Source organism: Coloeus monedula (assembly GCF_965178545.1).
Source record: "Coloeus monedula genome assembly, chromosome: 2".
Lineage (NCBI taxonomy): Eukaryota > Metazoa > Chordata > Aves > Passeriformes > Corvidae > Coloeus > Coloeus monedula.
This window is the reverse complement of record NC_138782.1, coordinates 61176631-61195197: the sequence shown is the minus strand read 5'-3', so window position 1 is coordinate 61195197 and position 18567 is coordinate 61176631. Positions and strand designations below refer to the sequence as shown.

At 39.4% G+C, this 18567-nt stretch overlaps 1 protein-coding gene across 1 annotated transcript in view; it reads left to right on the top strand.

Annotated features, from left to right (window-relative positions):
* Window positions 1-18567, top strand: part of MTHFD1L (methylenetetrahydrofolate dehydrogenase (NADP+ dependent) 1 like) — a 148188-nt gene that overhangs the window by 14414 nt on the left and 115207 nt on the right. Inside the window, exons 8-11 of the mRNA XM_082301184.1 lie at window positions 3295-3406; window positions 7797-7876; window positions 8568-8665; window positions 12528-12701. Of these exons, the coding sequence (XP_082157310.1) occupies window positions 3295-3406; window positions 7797-7876; window positions 8568-8665; window positions 12528-12701 (464 nt within the window). The remainder of the gene's footprint in view (window positions 1-3294; window positions 3407-7796; window positions 7877-8567; window positions 8666-12527; window positions 12702-18567) is intronic.

The window sequence follows — 18567 nt, the reverse complement described above, 5'->3', positions numbered from 1 at the left end:
ATTGACTTAAAAAATTTTCAGGATTTCAGAAACTAATTAGAATTGCTGTGATTGAAGTAGAACCTGATCTGTAAACTGATGTGCATAAAGACTTTTTTCATAAAGAGATTTGTGAAAAATCTTTTAATCAGATTCCTATTCCTCATCCCATCTCTTCAATTTTGTATTGCCTAGCTTCATACCCAGGACTCTGAGGGCTTTTACATTTCAATTATTAATTTTAATTTTTATTTTGTTTGATCATGCATTTAAAAATGGCTTTTTTAGCAGTCCATTTTAACTATGGGAAAATGTAAATTTTATGCAGACTTCACAGCAAAATGAAGTTTCAGTTATCTGTAATGTACAGCTACTTTGTGCCATTATCATTTAATACTTGGCTCGAAAGTCAGTATTGTTGTTTTAACATTTGGTGTTCTGTCTTGGGAATGGGTGGTGCTTCTTAATCTGCTTCAATTTAGATCTTGGTGGAGAAGATCATATTTTGTTATGAGGTAAGGTTTCAGATTATTTATTGGCACAGCTCTTCCCAACTGAAAAAATATTTACCGGTGAGAAGGCAGGATACTACTGCACTAATGGCTTACTTTGTCTGCAGCCTGTTGCCTAGTACTCTGCAGCCTGTTGCCTAGTACATTACGGAGGGTTTGGCCTGATGCTTGTCATTCCTTCCTCTGGCCAGCTTGATGGAATGGAGCCTTGCTGTCCAGGGAGCATGGGGCAGGCGGCCACATGTTCTCCCTCATGGGTATCTCCTTGACCTTCTGGCTGTGGCTGCCTGTAGCATCTGGTTCCTGTCAAATGTGTCCTCTCTGTCCTCTGTCCAGGGACTGTGCTGCATTTGCTGAGGGAAGCTGAATGTGATGATTTCATAGGAGTTTTCCATCTCTAACGTCTGTGGCCGGTTTGTGATGTAGGAGATGACCCTGAACACGCATCCCAAGGCTTGCTTCTTGCTTTAGTGAATAACAGGCAGTCAAAAGGGTAGATTATGGCAAGAGAGAAAAATCTAAAAGCAAAGGAGGCATGGGCACAACTTCTTGCAAGTGAAACTAAAATTTCCTGATGGAGATCACATAAATCTCTTCCAAGGATACCCAAAATTCTGTACACAAGTATTTTGCTTTCAGTGGACTTGCTCTCCCAGTTTCTGTATATAGTTTTAAAAAATACTCATAGGGAAAAAAGTTTCTCTAAAATGTTTGAGATATATATTTTATTGACTCTGCAGGACTTTTACAATAGTTGCACATAAAATCTTGTTTTCTTTGTGAAATAAGGGAAAGGAAATCACACTGGGGGAGGCTCTGAGAAATCAGTGTGTCTTTAACCTGTGGTACAACTCTTTGCTGCCATGTGATGCAGCTTTTTTTCATGGAGGAGGTGGAGCAGGGCAATGAGATGACAGGTCCAGCTGGTTTTCTGGTAAAATTTATGGGTATGTACGATGTTAGCTATCCGAACCGGTGTTAATGTTGGCTACAAAAATAATTGTGTTCAGCTGTTAAGAACATTTTTCAACATTAGGGTCGGTAGTCATAGAGATGAATATTTGGTTCCATCAGTTGTTTTCTGACATTATAGTTACATTGAATCAATTCTGTCATAAGTATGTTGGCTGAACATTCATCAGAATTATTACTTGTTGCATACAGCTCTCAACTTGTTCATCAATTCACGATACTAAGCGGTGTGCAAAGCTCTTAGTCCTTGTCCCAGAGGCTTTGCATGGGAAGGCATCTTGACTTACAGTATATGATTTATAACTGCTAGAATAGGAATTATTTTTTCCTTGGAACAAAAAGTCTGTGCTCATGTAACTGAGAAAAATCACTGTTTTTCTCTGTGTTGATGTTGACTGTTACAACAGAAATTTCCTTCTTTTAGAGGGCAAAGCGTGCCTTCAGCATGGTATTCTTGGTACACAAGTCATTACAGCATCTTTTTATCTGAATTTCCTTCCAGATTTCTCAGTATCATTTGACCTGACACTGGTCAAGCATTATGACTTATGTAGCCTTCTAGGAGTGGTGTGTAAGCTGATACTTGCATCAGACTTAGGAGTGTGAGCAATTCGAATAAGGCTGAATGACTGTGCACAGGCGATCACAGGAGTGTTGCTGGACATGTGACTGAAGCCTGAATCAGCTCATTGCATTAGTCATTTGTCAAGCAAGGAAATCTTCTCCCACACTTTTGGCTTTGTGTCCACATGGGGATCTCTAAGGAGGGTTAGGCCATCCTTGTGTCCTCTGAGGGGAAGATGGAGTTTTTTTTAGTTTTCTGCCTTTTCCACAGCAGTTATGTTCTTCTCCCCTCCTGGATGCTCAGCTGTGCCAAAAACCTGCTATCCTGACAAGATTTGTAGCTGTTCTTTCTTGGCAAGAGTGTTGGGCAGGGTTGTGTCAGAGCACTTTTGGCCAAAAAAGAAGCTAGAATGCTTGTCAGTCACAAATCAGTTCGTAGAGTAGCTCACTGAGCTTGTGACACTTGGAATTAATTTGCATTTATCCAAAATATTACCAAAACTGCTGTATCTCTGAAATAATTTTTACCTTCGGTCTTGAGGCAGTGTTGTGTCTGTGCTTTGCTATTTAGTGGATCTTTATACATCTGCTTCTGGTGCTGTCCCTCATCTCATGCTGATTCTAATAACTTGTACAGGGCCCTGTTTCAGAGGAAGTGGGGAAAGAAATGCACTTACATCTTTGATTATAAGAATTTTTGTAGCAACCATTTTTGCTCCAACATCTGCCAGGTTGAGCTAAATCAGGGGCAGTGATTAGCAAACATGAACTGAGAAGGAAAAAAGTACTTTAATTGGTATTCTTCAAAGGCATTGATCTTTGCAGAAGGGGTCATCTTGCATTCCTGTCAGCTGGCCTGGTTTTCTACTGTCAGACAACCTGACTGTACTCTTTATAAGTGCCTATTTACTGTCTTTCAACCCTTCTTTTTCCTAAGTTGCTCCAAGTTATCTTGGACTTGAGGACAATGGTAGAACTTTTTATTCGGAAGGATGTAATCCCCATTAAATATTGATACTGACTTTGATCTCACTTGCCTAATCTCACAATTTGTTTACCTAATTTTAAATGCTATTCTTAAGTTTCGTGGCAGGTAAGAATCAGAATATCAGTTTGGATCTTTCTTTTTTGTTCTTGTTGTCTGCAAATGCTTTGCTCAAAAGGCATTGCTATGTAAGTCTGAATATTTTTAAGATGAATATTCGAGTATGTTTTTCTAAGATTAAATGCTTGCTTTGTTTCTGGGGGTGTTTTGGTCTGTCCCTAGCTCCGTCACGCAGACGTGGTGGTGTTTGGCAGTACAAAACCCAATGATGTTCCTGTGAGCTGGATAAAGCCTGGGGCCACCATTATCAGTTGTGCTCGTGATCTGCTGTCAGGTAAGAGGTGATAAAAGGTAACAGCTCCTGCAGGTGGTGTACAGCAAACCTTTGAGGTGTGTGTGGCATCTTGGCGACAGTGCAATGTGGTCAAAAGTTGCATCTCTGTGGGAGGGCCCTTAGAGGTGTGTGTACAGGACATGTGTACACCTTTCTCTGATGTATTCATAGGAAAAAGATGTTAGGTGAGAGAAGAGAGGTTGGAACAGATTCTTCATACCAGGATGCGATGACCCAGTGGATTCAGAGAATTCAGAGGGAAGACTTTTGGGTCATCAGATGAGCTATTATTATAGTGCTGTTTTGTACAGTGTCTTATCCTGTGACTTCTGTGGACTCACCTGGAATATGGGAAAAAGAGAAGAAGGGAAGAAATATCAACTTCAGAGTGCTGTGAAAGTGTCTGCAGAGAGTGGTGCAGGAAGGAGTACAGAAATAGTGTGTAGCTAAGAAGATGCAGAACATCTCCTGCAGTAATTATTCCTACAAAAAGTTTGGATTCACCTCCTTCCTTATCCCCTGACTTGTTGTTGGGGGTGTATACATTCATTAATTTCTCAATTGAAACACGTTACAGAATTTTATTTGGAATAAAATTAAGAAATCTTCCCGGAAGTTACTCTGCTGCTAGAATAACATGCAGTAATTATAATAATATGTAATTTTACATTTCCTGTAAAATTTCTTAAAATTCCATGAAGATCTCTAGATATTTTCTAGATTTTTGGTGTGTATATGAATTTGACTGTCAGCATCCCAGTGAGATTATGCTGTGAATTAATAGGTGAGGAAGTTCGTCTTATCACAAGTGTACTAGATTGACATCTGTTGATGAAATGGGCATAAAAACTGTGGAAATGGGCATAAAGCTCAGAAAACCTAATTGCATGGGTTTTAAACTAGGGGTATTCCCTAAGGACAAATGAAGGAGACACTCTATGCAGAGCTAATGCAAGATGAGGCTCATAATAAAGCAGCTGCTGTTACCATGCAAAGCATGGCCTTAGCAATAGATTTCTTTCTTTGTCTTTCATGATGTCCTCTTGACTGGAACAGACACTGCAGGTGTGGGAGATCTGGGTTATTATTCACTCAATTGTCTGAAGACATTTGGACGTTCATCTCTCACCTCCCAAAGCAGATCTCTGATCCTACTGGGGGTCTCAGGGGTGGGTACCATACTTATCCCTTCCTGATGCTGCACAAGTTGTCCAAAAGTAATACATCTTTTCTTTTTCCTGGACTAGTGACTAGGAGACTCCTTGCATCTCTAATGCCCATTTATTTCCCATAGGGATTTTTGGATATAATTGTTGAGTATCTGTGGGGCAGGGCTTGGCACACAGGTCTCTTCAGCAGGTACCCAAACTACTAGTATGACACAGTCAGACATGAAGAAGGAATGGTGGAGAAATGGAAAGGAATAGAGAAGAGAGGGAGTGGTGGTACAGCGGTCATACCTAAAAATAAATAAATGAAAAGGAATCTCCCCTCCTCATTTTAATCTTGCAAGTAGAAACCTCCTCTGTGACAGACTTGGGATGGAGGTGCAGGACTGTTCTGACAGCATGGGATAAGCCAGTCCTTTCAGCCTGAGTGGGCACCAGGAGTGACTGGACTTTCCCAGCACTGGTGCAAGTCTCACTTTCAGTGGTGCAAGTCTCGCACCTAATTCTCTCCATTGAAAAGGGAGTCTGAGCCTTCACAGACCTATAAGTTATGCCGTATAACTGCATGGTATGTCTTAAGACTTAAAAATCTTCATGCTTTAGTTGCTCTAAAGAACTATAGATAATACTAATGTTTCCCTGCTGTGAAAGAGTGCTGTTGGAAAAGCTGCATTACATATCCCAGTAACATTCATTCCTAAGGCAGGAAATGTAAGATTTGGCATAAGCATGTATGTTTCCTTGCATTTCTCAAGTTGTAGCAGTGCGCTCTGTTGAGTACTGCGATTTTTTGGAAAGGCAGCATGAGATTTTGATGAAGATAATTTAAATAGAACTTATCTACCAAATGTCTATCTGTCTATATGGTTATGCTTTTGAGGTTGTCAGAACCTTGGAGAAACTCTGAAATTACAGCAGAAATGCATTTTACCAGCTGTAAAAATGTTGGTCTCAAGGCTTACTTGAGAGGTACATGAAACACAGGTGTCTGACAGGAAGAATGCAGTTAGTTTAGTTGCAAGATGTTTGTGGAAAGCCCATTGTGGAGTAGTTGTGACCTTGGAGAAACAACTGAATCTTACAACTGACTCTTGACTTCCATGGAATCTGGCTGAGGTGCTTGGAAATTGTTCTGGGTTTCTTCATGCTTTAGAAATGTCCGACTTAACATCTGTGGGGTCACAGGAGCTTAATGAAGCCTGAAAGCAATAGTCATCAAGTAACTTTTGTTCTTGCTAGATGGTGGCTGGGTTTCCAACTTGCGTGGGTGTACATGTCATCTACATTCGTGTGTTTTCAAAGCACGCAAAAGTTGCAAGGGCACAACTGAATTGGGGAAATGTAATGTTGTAAATCAGAAGAGTAGAGAGAAAAGTGCTCACTCCAAAGTGACAGAATTCTTTTTCAAGGGTTTTTTTTTTTAATCCAATCAAAGATTTTTAAATTATCACAGTTTTCTGCAATTTTCGAGCAGTGCAACATCTGCTTCTGTTGCACCGACAACCTTGGAATCAGGTGAGTGCTGGTAGTGTCTTGCAGGAATATACTTTATATGTAAATGTATGGAGATGAAAATAACTTTCTGAAAAAAACTTAAGGATGCCAGAATTATTTAGGATTTGATGTCCAGCTCCTTTGGGGTCACTTGAAAGCCAAAGCCCATGTGGTTTTAAGTATGTTAGTGGGAAATACAACGATTTCCCCACCTCTTCTCTATTCTAAGCTGCCTGAGCAGACAGGTAGCATCTGGCAGCAGCTCTCACTCATCTGCACAGTAGGGTATGAGTCAGAGGAGGGAGCACAAGGTCTGTAGTTCTGTAGTGACCATAGTCCAAAGCAGAGAGTGCTATTCCAGCGTCCATCTGGAAAATTTATCCTAAGAGAGCTGTTGCAATCCTGTGACTGTCTTGCTAACTCCATGCATGCATGACTTTCACCTCTAGTTTCACCTTCACCCCTGTAAAAGCCTGGTTAGTCATTTTTGGGGTGACTGTGTAGCATAGACAGTCTGAGGGAAATAGTTTTTTGAAGGGAATTGTCTAATTCTAATATGTATTTACACACATGCTAGCTCTGCCCTGATAAAAAAGTCATATTAAGCCAAATAACATAAAAAGTCAAAATGTTTCTGTAAAGCACAGCTGTCTGAAAGGGGGTTTTAAACTTCATTCTTCCTACTCCATTTGTCTGTTTGGCAGCTCTCCCAGCCTGGTCTCAAAGCAACAAGAGTCAGCTTATGACTGTAATAGACTATTCCAGTAAAATTCCTCTGTCTAAATGTAAAGCTGAGCATCTCCAGAAGATTTTGTTGTTTGTTTGTTTGTTTTAACTGCAAGTGTTGATGCAAGTAGAAGGACACTTTCTTAATTAGAGTTTAATATGAGGACTGTTGGCTTCAGCTTGGTTGGCTTTGTTACTGATGTGTAGATGCCTGCTGGCAAGAAAGTTTGAGAAAGGGTCAGGAAACATACAGAATGAGGCTGTGGGTGTCTGCAGAGAGGGTCTCTTGCTCTCAGTGATGGATGAGGGAGAGTGGGCCATAGCTGGGTGGGGGTGTTGGCCCCACAGCATGGCTCTGCCTGCCACGCTGCCTCCAGTCTGAGTGTTCTGTGCCCTGCTGCTGCTGGGACCCTTGTTGGGAGGGGTAACTGTGCAAGGCAACGGGAGCCTTTTATGACCAGTAGAGAATGGGTGAGCAGTGCGCGAGCTTGACCAGGTCAGGGTTTGCACTTCAGTTCCCGTGTGGGAGAAAAGTTAAAGCTGTCAGCATACAGTTGTTATTTTTTATTACAACTGTGTCTATGCCCTTCAGAATGTGGCTAGGGCCTTGATATGCCCAAAGAGACTAGGATGTGAATTTTGGAGAAATTGTGTCTAGATGAAAGTCAATGAGCAACAACAGAAGAACAAGCCAGAGGAAGGATTACAGCAAAATGACAAAATATAGCTTTTCAAATCCTTACAGCTGTGTGAATTTTTTTGTGTGTGGGTTTGTGTAATATGTTTCAGAGCATACATTTACTCTCTGATCTTCACAGTATATTCATCCCTCTGGGTGATTTCATTTTAAGTATTAAAGAGAAGCCACCTGTAATTTTGTCAGTAATATCATTAAATTTCAATTCAACATTCAGAAATTTTTTATTTGAACATAATTTTTAAATACTTCTCCCACTCACAAAAGCTCTGTGATTTATTAGTGCAATGCTTATATTTTTCAGAGAAACACAACTATGGTCAGCAAAACAACCCTGCTGCTGAAAAGACTGTTGGTTCTCTTGCAGTAGCAATGAGAATGCAGGTTAGTGTACCTTCAAGTGTTGCAGATTTGTTGCTCTGTAAGTTGTAGAAATTGCTTCTACAGTTTAGATTTTAACTTTTGTTTTGCTCTTTCGAACATCTTACCTGACTTCTGTTTTAATAGCAACTCTTAATCAGTTAGAGTGATACCTATTACATTTAATTAGATAAAGAAATTAAAAATCAGACATCTCATAATTCTGGTTAACACAGTAAAGCTTGGCAGAAGCACCTGTGTCAATAGGCTAATGTCACTCACTCTGGTAAGTCTGTGAAGATTAATTGTATCTGCATTTTTGCATCATGATGGATAGAGAGTCCAAAAGTTTGTTATTTAGTGTGGAAGAAGCATGACTCCGTCAATGAACAATCAGTATCTTCTGTTGTTTATAAGGTGTGAAAGAAGAATAGTAATTCATCTAACGAGAATAAAATGTCCAACTGCCTAATTAGAGACTTTTCTCTGCCACTTACGTGTTAATGGAGTTGTTTCTTTTTGAAATGTGGTCAAACAATAGGAAAGTGGCTCTTATTTTGTCCTAAAACCATGAAATGGAAAAATTTTTCAGCTTGGGGGTTTTTTGTTAGCCTTTGCCATAGAAGTTATTTCAACATACTCTAGAGATTGTTTGAAGTTAGTGTTCAGCATTTATGATGCAGCTGTTGTGTGCTGTTTTCTTGTTTAAAACCAGAACATGGTAAAAAACATGGAGCGATGGATCCAGTCCCAGCAGTACAGGAAGTGGGACCTCCACTGCTTGAAACTGCAGCCCCTCTCCCCAGTGCCCAGGTAATGAGGAAGAAAGAAGGAGGAAAAAAAATTTGAAGCAGAAAAATTTTTGAAGGAGAAAAAACAATTAAAAATATTTTACAAAAGAGTAAGCAAGTGTGACAACTTAAAAATGTTCCGTGCCTAATTAATTTTTAACTTTATGTGGACATTCTCTTGTATGCTTCATCATGACCATGTGCTTTTGTTTGCTATCAATTTTTACTTTGATGATCTGCCTTGGAGCCAAGCTGTATTTAATGAAGACCTAAAGCTGGAAGGTTTCACTGAGGAAGGGAGGAGAAGCCTTGTGCAAAACCAACAGAAATACAAAAGACAAGAAGTTTCTAATGGCTAAATGTAGGAAGGTGTTTAGTTAAGGCTCAGTGATTTCAATGGCATTTTAGTTTGTATTATTTTCTTCCCTCAGTAGAAGTACTTTCTTCTGCATTAGACTTTTAAATTCCTGTGTGGGTGTGAAAAGCAGGAAGTATGTTTATTCGCATAGCCAGAATCTTTTCAATCAGTTCCTGTCATTCACTTCCCAAGGCCCGTGTCTGGGCCTCAGGGATTTCAGGTTGGCCTTGGCATGATTGCTGACATCTCTGACATTTAGAGCAGATTGAGCTCTCTACTGTGCTCAAGTGCTTTGCTGTGTGTTGGTTGTGTTGAGTGACAGAGAGAGGAACCAGTGGCTGAAACAGAGGTTCTGCCATGCAGGAAAGCATTGACATTTTTTTGTGCTTACTTGTACGCCTGCTTCTGCAGGTGCTAAAGGAGCCTCACACCAGAAGAAACTCAGAGAGATCTGGAACTGCTTAGTCTGGAGGATAGGAGGATCTTACCAATGTGTCTAAATACAGTGTACAATAATACAAAGAGACCAAGGCAGGCTCTTTTCAGTGGAGCCCAGTGACAGACCCATAGGCATTGAGCACAAACTGAAACCCAGGAAGCTCCATCTGAACATCAGGAAATACTTTTTCACTGTGAGGATGACCAAACGTTGACACAGATTGTCCGGGGTGGTTGTGGAGTGTCCATCCTAGGAGATACTCAAAAGCCACCTGGACATAGGCAACTATCTAGCTCTAGATGACCCTGCATGAGCAGGGGGGTTGGACCAGATGACTTCCAGAGGTCCTTTCCAACCTCAGACACACTGTGATTCTGTAATTCTGAGTCCTACTGCTATCTATTTGGAAAGCTGTGAGAAAATGTTGTCTTTTCTAAGCATTTTGATTTACTTTTCGCTGTCTCTTAAAACAGTTTAATGGGAATAGACACAAATGTAATTGAAACCAGAGATGCCAAAAGAATGAGTTTTCTCTTGTAACCAGGGACACAAGGGGACAGAAATGCTTGAGCTTTTTCTGGGCTAGCATGTAACATTTCTAGAACTGAAGCCTGAAAAAACTGTCAGTAAATAATAAAATTAAAAGTTAAAGTGTGCAATGCCATGAGTGTGATGGTAAAAAAAACTTTAAAAAAAGTATTCCCAACCCTCTCTATGACATTGTGTGTTTAGTACATAAATAATTACATAATTAATAAATAATGGTGTATATACACCACAATATATATAGTATAATATATATTATATAATTAGCAATAGGGCTTGCATTTATCTGCTAACTCTGTAGCTTTGTCTTTTAAATGTAAAGAAACCCTTCAGATGGAAAGTATCCTGTAATAAAATGTAATCTTGCAGTAATACACCACGTTGTGTGGAAACAGATGGAGTTTTCATTGAAAATGAGGCAAAGCTGCTTAAGCACTAAAACTAAGAACATCTGCTTTTTGATTTCTGTGAGATCTGGGTTGAAGTATTTCCAAATATATTGGAAATGGCATGGAAAGTTCTTACAGTATGCAGTAAAAAAAAATGTCAGCACACAGGTGAGTAGATGCAGAGCCTTCCTCCATCTTTTAAATTTTTCTGCATTTTGTAAATTATCACTTAGCATTGTCAGTGATGGACTTCTTGCTTAACAGTTTTCATTCATGCAGAAGAACCCCTGTTGGACATCTCCAGCAATACTGAATAACATAACGTATTGAGTAATTCTGGTATTTCCAACATAGACAATATATTGTCAGACTGAAAGAGTCAGCTACAAATACAGACTTCTAAATTACAGGTATAACCAAATCTTTCATTTCCTGTATTTTAGGAAAATAAATTTAGTAGGAGGAAAAAAATGCAAATTAACTTTGTCATATTAGTCTACATCTTTCTCCTCTTGCTAAATGCATCAATTACTTTAATAGGAGAATAGTCACCCTGAAAATTTTCCTTGCTTAGATCTTTAAGGGGCCACACTACCATTGACTTAGCAAGAATTTTCTGGGACTTGAGTTGTTGGTATGTAGTAAATTCTGAGTGAAAACTTCAGATAGTTTTTGCTGTGTGATGTTTGTAAGCCACTCTGTCTTGTGTTCTTGTTACAATTTTATGACTAGTTGTGTTTGAAGTCACACATAAGAAGCCAAAGGTATATCCTTCCATGAAAGAGGATGCACTTAGTATGTCTTTGAAAGAAAGCAGGTTCCAGGTCAGCCCTGTGATTAACTCCTTGACCTGTAGTACTGGCTTATGTTATTGTTTGGGTGGATGGTTTCTGGGTTTCACTTTGCTGCTGCAGGGTGTAAAAGGGGGATACTTGAGAACTATAAATGAATAATGGAGCCAGTTTAGGATTTCCTCAAAGAATTGCAAGCAATTAAGTTGGCACAGACTGATCATTTGCTGGTGGATGCAGAACAGCCAAAGTCCACACACGGAGTTGAGATCTGGCAGCAGTTTTATGTTCACTGATGGATATTTAAGGTCCTGCAGACTGGTAGTTCAGGACATGAACTTTCATGCCATTGCCAGATTCTATCTTAAAAATACTGTGATCAACTGAAACTAAAGGAAGAAATTAGCCTGGTGAAGCTGAAAGTCATTTTTTAAGTTGTTTCTGTGGTAATGTGAGGAATTCAAAGCCGAAGGAGACAACTCTTCACATCCCTTGTGCCAGACCCTGGGCTTCCCTGCCGCAGGAGCTTACAGCTGCTAAACACTTATGTGGACATAATGGGCAACTAGGTCAAGCTCACAAATGAAAAATCCATGACAGAGTATTAAACCCCAGGACCTCGGGTTGTCTAGGTCAGGAATTGCAGATACAATAGTGTCCCCTAACCTGCATCCACATCCTCTCAGGTAATCTGTGTGCTTGCCTCAGCTGCTGCTCGCAGCCTTTGCTGGAGGTAGTTTGTAAGCTCTCTGGATGTCTTGGCTGAGCCCTGTGCTTTAGACTCCTGCTCTGTGGCCATTCTTAGTTCAGCTGTGTTTTAGAAGTGCATGAGTTGGTCTTCAAATGCCTTATTTCCTTTAGTGCCCTTGTGGGGGAGTGGCTGTGTTGGCTCTGCCCTCGGATGAAAGGCGCTGCATGCAGAGGCTTTCGGGTTTAGCAAATGTGTTTGTGTGACTGTTGGCCAAGGAATGCATGCGCTTTTTAGTAAATTGTATGTGCTGAAATATGCTGTGAGGGAGGAGAACAAAAGGGAAAACAAACCCAGAAACATCCATGTCCAGTGGGACAGAGCATCCAGCAGCCACGTCTCTAGCTTGATATGAAAGCATTACGTAATACTTGGAATCTGATTAAACAAGAGCTCTTTGTGAAATTGTAACAATTAACAAACACTGCACATGATTTTCAATGTTATATTAGGTGTTAGTTAATATTTAGGTTTGGTTAATAAAATATGAGAAAGAATTGAAAAACTCATTACAATAACGCCATTGTTGGATTATTTGCTGTTGTTTTGTGCTCTGTCGTCGACCACCTAAGCTGAGAGAAATCTCCTGGCTCTTATTTGTTTTCTTTTCCAGTGATATTGAGATTTCCCGAGCACAGAGTCCAAAAGCTGTTGATGTGCTTGCCAAGGAGATAGGATTGCTTACAGATGAAATTGAGATCTATGGCCAAACCAAAGCCAAAGTACGTTTGTCCCTGCTGGAAAGGTTAAAGGATCAACCAGATGGAAAATATGTTCTAGTTGCTGGGTAAGAATGCAATGTAATGTCATTAATGTCCACTCTTTCCACTCTTATTAATATAAACATGCAACTTACATCTTTTTTGTACTCTGCACAAACAAGAATCTTGAATGTTTTCATCTGTATGTTGCTCTCTTCTGAAAGCAAGCAGGTTTTGAACTTTTTTGAAGTAACACAGCTTTTCTTCCAAACTGTTATTACTGAAGTAAAGTATATTTTATAAAAGACAATTTGTTCTATGATTCTGTGAAATGTTAGCTGTTGGTGTGTGGAGGTTTTCTTACTGTTTTATCAGAATTTTAAATGTTTAGCTTGGATATTTAAAGCTGCTTGTATTGTAGCTGTTTATAAACAAACATTAACAGAAGCTACATGCTAATCTGTTGATATTAACAATAAATACGTTTTTTATTGAAGAACAGATTACAAAGTTTAAAAAGCCATGTTTTTCTCTCCGAAATGTAGACATGTCTCCAGGCAGGCTTATCCTGCTTGCTTTTCCCATGATTATAGCAAATGCTATGCTCAGCAGGAATTATGCACTTCTCTTCTGAAGAGCTTCAGGTTTTTCTTGCATTGGGTGACCCACCATTTTCGTTCACCTTGTTTACTAAGTGGAAACTTTTACTTGTGAACAAACACATGAAGGTTTTCATTAATATTTAAATTGCAGTGTGTTCTTTATATTCTGAGTTAATCTATTGGTTGCTTCCTTTAAAGTAAAATACAGGTTTAAAATACAGTTTTAGGCTGATTCAGAAGGAGAAGGCTGTTAACTGCCTTGATCTACTGTAACTGCCTTGATCTATTCCTCACCTTGGCTAGTGTTTCTCAAACTGTTTGCTTTACTGCCTTCCTGCGGGATCAACCTGGATTTCTGGCACTGTCTGAGATGGAGCTGTTGTAGACTGAGAGACTTGATGTTACAAAGATGAGGCAGGCAAGTTATGAAGCTTTGTTCAAAGCTATGTGAAATCCAGCATTAAAGATATTCCTGGAGGATGCTGGAGCAGGGAAGGGAAGGAAATAATAGCTGATCGAGATTGGTTTCCTTTGGCAGAGTTTTATTTGGTTTGGGGTTTTTTGTGGCATTGGAGAAACAAAAACAGGTTTGGCATTTGACTGAGTTTGAAGAAAGTTGCTGCCGTGTATTTTCATGCTCATGGTGTCAGTATCATCAGTTGGTCATCATGCTACAGGCCGATACAGGCTTCCCTAGCAACAAACCTCTCACAGAAGAGGAAGAAGGTATTTGAAAATGTCTGGAGGTACAAAGATAGCAAGCTGCAAAGCCCCATTTGGATGGATTTTAGTTGTGTCAGATTGCATGCACCAGTGCTTGTATTTCTTCACACTGCTTTGTCTCCCGTCTCCTTCAAAGAAGGTATCTCAAGCAGTTGTCACAGAAAGCAGTGTGGAAGAAATGTGGAAGAAATGCAGAAGTTTTGACCAGCAAGATGAGAAGCTGGCAAAAAATAGAAAATTGTATCCTCTTCTAAGTCTACGTAAAATGTAGAAATACAGAATGGTGTTTCAGAAACAAAGGGCTAGGTTTGGTACTTACCCAACCTGATGATGCAACGTGTTGCTATTTGTAGCATCTCTGAAGTAATTTCAACTTGTGGGGTTAGTGCAAAGCCACATCTGCTGCAGGAGGAGTGCCTGGGCAAGGTCGCTGCAGTAGTGGGAACATTCTCTTCTTAGAGAGTTCAAAGCTTGACTTTGAAATATCATACATATAAAGTATACATATAATGTGTGTTTATATGCTCTCAGCTGCTCTCATTTGCTGAGATGGCTGTAGCAGATGACAATCATTTTAAGAAAAGTGGGGAACTCTTGTCTGATGAGGAAACGTTCAGTATGGTGAAAATTGAGTATCACTGAAGTGTAGTATTGTCATTTGCCTTCATTCTCTCCCTGCCAAGGCAAGGTCAACCAGAACCTGCCATTTGGATTATTATGTTTGTTCACAATAACCAAAGATATTTAAAAATTCTTTTAGAATGATGCAGTACAGGTCTTCAGAATAAATTTTCAGTGCTTCAGAGGAAACATTTAAGATATATGCTTATACCTAAGGGTCTGGTGGGAATATTTATAATGTATGATGGGAACTTCTCATGTGTGAAAAGAGTGTAAAGTGTGTGTGTATGTATTCAACAAACTGCTAAATCTCCAACCTCCATCCGTGATGCAGCCAGCAACATTTGTGCCTCTAATTGCACATTCAGGTTTAAATGTTTCACAGTGTCTAGGAATTTATAAATATTTGCTGCAAATGCTTGTCTAGTTCATTCCTGATATGCTAAAGACCGAACTTATTGTTCTGAACAGCAAAATGCAACTAAAATGTACCTTTTTATCTCTAAGGATAGTTGTATTTATGGCTCTTTAAAAAGTTGCTAACTGCAAAATCTTTTTTGTTCTTTCTAAATGCAAACAAATATGGCTAAGTACCTCATCCAATATAAACTTTGTATGCTGAAATACTGCAGTTTGATTAACAGATCATGACACCCAAAAATAGGACGAAGACTTTATTTCTTCGTAACTTCCATTTTCTTCTGTATGGAGACAATTCTTTTCTTTTTTTACTTCATTCTTGCTTTTTTATTTTCTTTGTCTGTGTTTGGCTTGCTATAGGGCTCGTGTTAAGACACTGTGGGGGTAGAACCACAAGTTATCATGGAGTAATTGGTTCTTGGGCATCAACTGCCTGTAAACAGGCTTTTAGTGTGCCAAATAATATATCGCAGGATCTGTTAACTCAAACTGCCTCCACTCATTGCCATCTGAGAACATGCAAGTGAATGCAGCTTGAGCATGACCTAGGAGCTAAGTTTAGTGTCCAGGGTAACTTAATCACTCATTCAAGCATGTAGATGGCGTATTCACAAACGCAATATGAAATTACAGCTAAAGTTTATTAGAATCTGTCTGTGTGCATATGTTTCAGCATCTTGTTTCTAAATGCTCCAGTGCTGTGGCTTTTAGCAGATAATTCTGGAAATCTGTTCACTTCAAAAATGCAAGATGAGGAAGAATAAAAATTGGGAATATTATAAAATATAATGCCACTTTTAGCAAGAAGTGTGTTGGATTTTGAATGCTGGAAAATTTAAAATCAGTACTTTTCTCCTAACATTAGTTGATTGTTCTGTGATGAACTACTTTTTCAGTAAGGTAAAAACGGAGGAAAACAAAAATGTATTTCTTTTTACTGTGTCTCTTGGGCTAAAAGGTGCTTAAAAACTAAGAAAAAAGGAAAACAAAAATTAGAGGAAAGGTACAGGGAAGGATAAGAGGGGAAAATACCCCTGTGTTGATGCCCTGAATTGTCTGACAATCCAATGTAAAGTCATAGTTGAGACAGTTGTCATGTATTGGTCATGTCATTGCACAGCTCCTGACTGGGATTGTCTTGTATGAGTCTGTAGTGGGTTATGAGAGTTTGTAGTGGAGGATTCCTCAGTCTGTTCAGTCATTTTAGTTTCATAATCTCTGTGCTTTTGTATTTGGAAGCTCCAGTCCCGTCGAAAGGATGCCACTGCAACGTTGTCATAACCTCATCTTGATGAGGTGACAGCAATTGCAACACTTCTGTGCTCAGAACTACATTTCTGACAGTTGTAACCTAGGATGGGAGATGTACGTGGGTGGGAACTCAGGTGCCCGTGGCCTCCATAGCCTGGCTTCACAGGTTTCCATGTGGGTCACAGGAATTATGAACTCATTAAAATCTTTGAATCTGCTGATATCTATGAGTTGAAGGTAGGAAATTTGAAAGGGAATTGCCACATATCCAGTAAAGTTCTTGCTGGAGTCACAGCGGCTGGCGTAGCTGTGAGGAGGTTACAGCTGGTGCAGTGTGTGTCTCCCTGTTTGTTTATTTTCTCTTTGGGAGACCTCATGTAGCTTTCCCAGAGAAACAGCTCTGCTGTAAGCTAATGTGATGTATAACAAACAAACAAAAAGTCTGCATATTCTTATCTTTGTTTTGATATACATAAAGAGAGAAGGCTTTCCAACGTTATGGAAAACTTACTTTGCCAAAGAGCTGATGACTGCTTGGTAGGTGGCAAAGTAAGTTTTAAGGCAGAAAATTGTTGTGGGGTTTCTGTGTTTTGATTGAAAACTTACTAAAGAAATTTGAAGAATAATGCAAATGGCTGTAGAAGTCTCTTGAAGTTCATTAAAATTTATTGCATTTTAAAGGAGGTTTTTCCTCAATTTTCGTAAGGTTAAAACACAGCATTGCACAATTGAGCTAAAGTTATCCATTGGCACTTGTAATTTTATACCCATGTGAGCAAGTGACCTGAGCTACAAGAGTGTAGGCTCAGTAGTGTAGCCAGCAAAAACAGCTCAGTGTCCACAAAACAGTTTAAGTGGATTATTTTACTTATAAAACCCAATCAAAGTAGAGCAGGTACAAGAGGGACGATACTTAAAATAAGCTTTTGAAAGGAAATTATTGGAATAGAATTTTCCTTTGATTTCAGGAGCTTTTTTTTCTTTTAACGAATGTTTAAAGCTGGGATTTTGGTAACTGTTGAAACTAATAAATAACTGCTTAGCTCTTGAGGTTTCCTGCCAGTTTAATCAATGAGCAGTGGTGTGTTTCTCTTTTTGCTTTCTGGAGAAAGGCCTGTCTCATAGAAAACTCCCAGTGCTTTCTGGTTCATTTTACATAGTCATTTTAGTATAGGCCAGTCGAGTTACCAGAGTGTTTTAGTAATGGGACACTTGATTGTGTGTTGTTACCTTCTGTGACAAGTAGATATTATTCTTCGTGCTACCAACATGCCTTCTGGTTATGCATTTGTCAATTCCAATTTCCTCTCCTTTGCCAGATAGGAGGCTGCATCTTTGATTTTGCTGGTTTCACAGGGGTTGTAAAGAGTCCCTGTGTTGCTGTGCATGCCAGATCAGCCACCTGCCATGTTTTGAGCTGAACTGAGTAAATAACTTGGGATGGTGTCTCTGAATTCTCTTGAACCTGAACTTCATATGTCTGATGCCCAAAAATAGAGGTAGCCACCGACAGGATGCGCTGCAAATGGAAATTTTTCTTTTAGTAGTGCAGCCATTGTGTGCACCAAGTTTTTGGGGTCTGTGGAAAGTTCTTTACTGGTAACTTCCAGTAAACAATTATAGGTGTTTTTTCATGGTGGAATAGTTTTCTTTTTGGTGTTTTGTTATTGCTGTTTTTTTCTTTTTGTTTTGTTGTTATTGATTGTAAATAATTGATAGCTTCAAGAGTTGTTACCTTGTTAAGTCTAATGCCTCAGGATTACTCATACATTCCTTAAATCTGGTTTTAATGCACAGGAATAAGAGGATCAAGTAAATGAGATTAGGACAATAGACAAAAGTGAATTAGATAGTAGGAGAACAAGGGGTAAGGAGAAAGCATGCTAAGAATTATTTGAATGGGTTTGGGGAAACCAGTGTTAGAACAGTAGTCAGAAGGTGAAACTGGTAGTAAAAGTGAGTTAACCTGGCTCTGGTGCTCAGGAAAAAAACACGTTTGTACAGAAGTGAGGATCCTGGGGCAAAAAGGAGATGAGAAAAAGAGTGGTGGGAAAAAGGGAAGTTATCCTTGTGGCAACAGTAAAACCCTGAGGGCTCCCTGTCCTAACAATGTAGAGATTAAAAGTATCCTTTCTTCTGGGAAGTGCAAACTTGAAAGTAAAAGAAATGAAGTAGCATTCTGTGCTCCTGCAGTAGATCAGAAGGAAATTAGAAGGCCTAGTATGGATAAAAAGGCGACAGGGACCAAAACTGCTTTGAGAGTAAATAAAGGATATGCTCTAAATCTCCCACCTTTTTTTGGCTCTGCACAGATATTTTGCTAGAATTCTGTGAA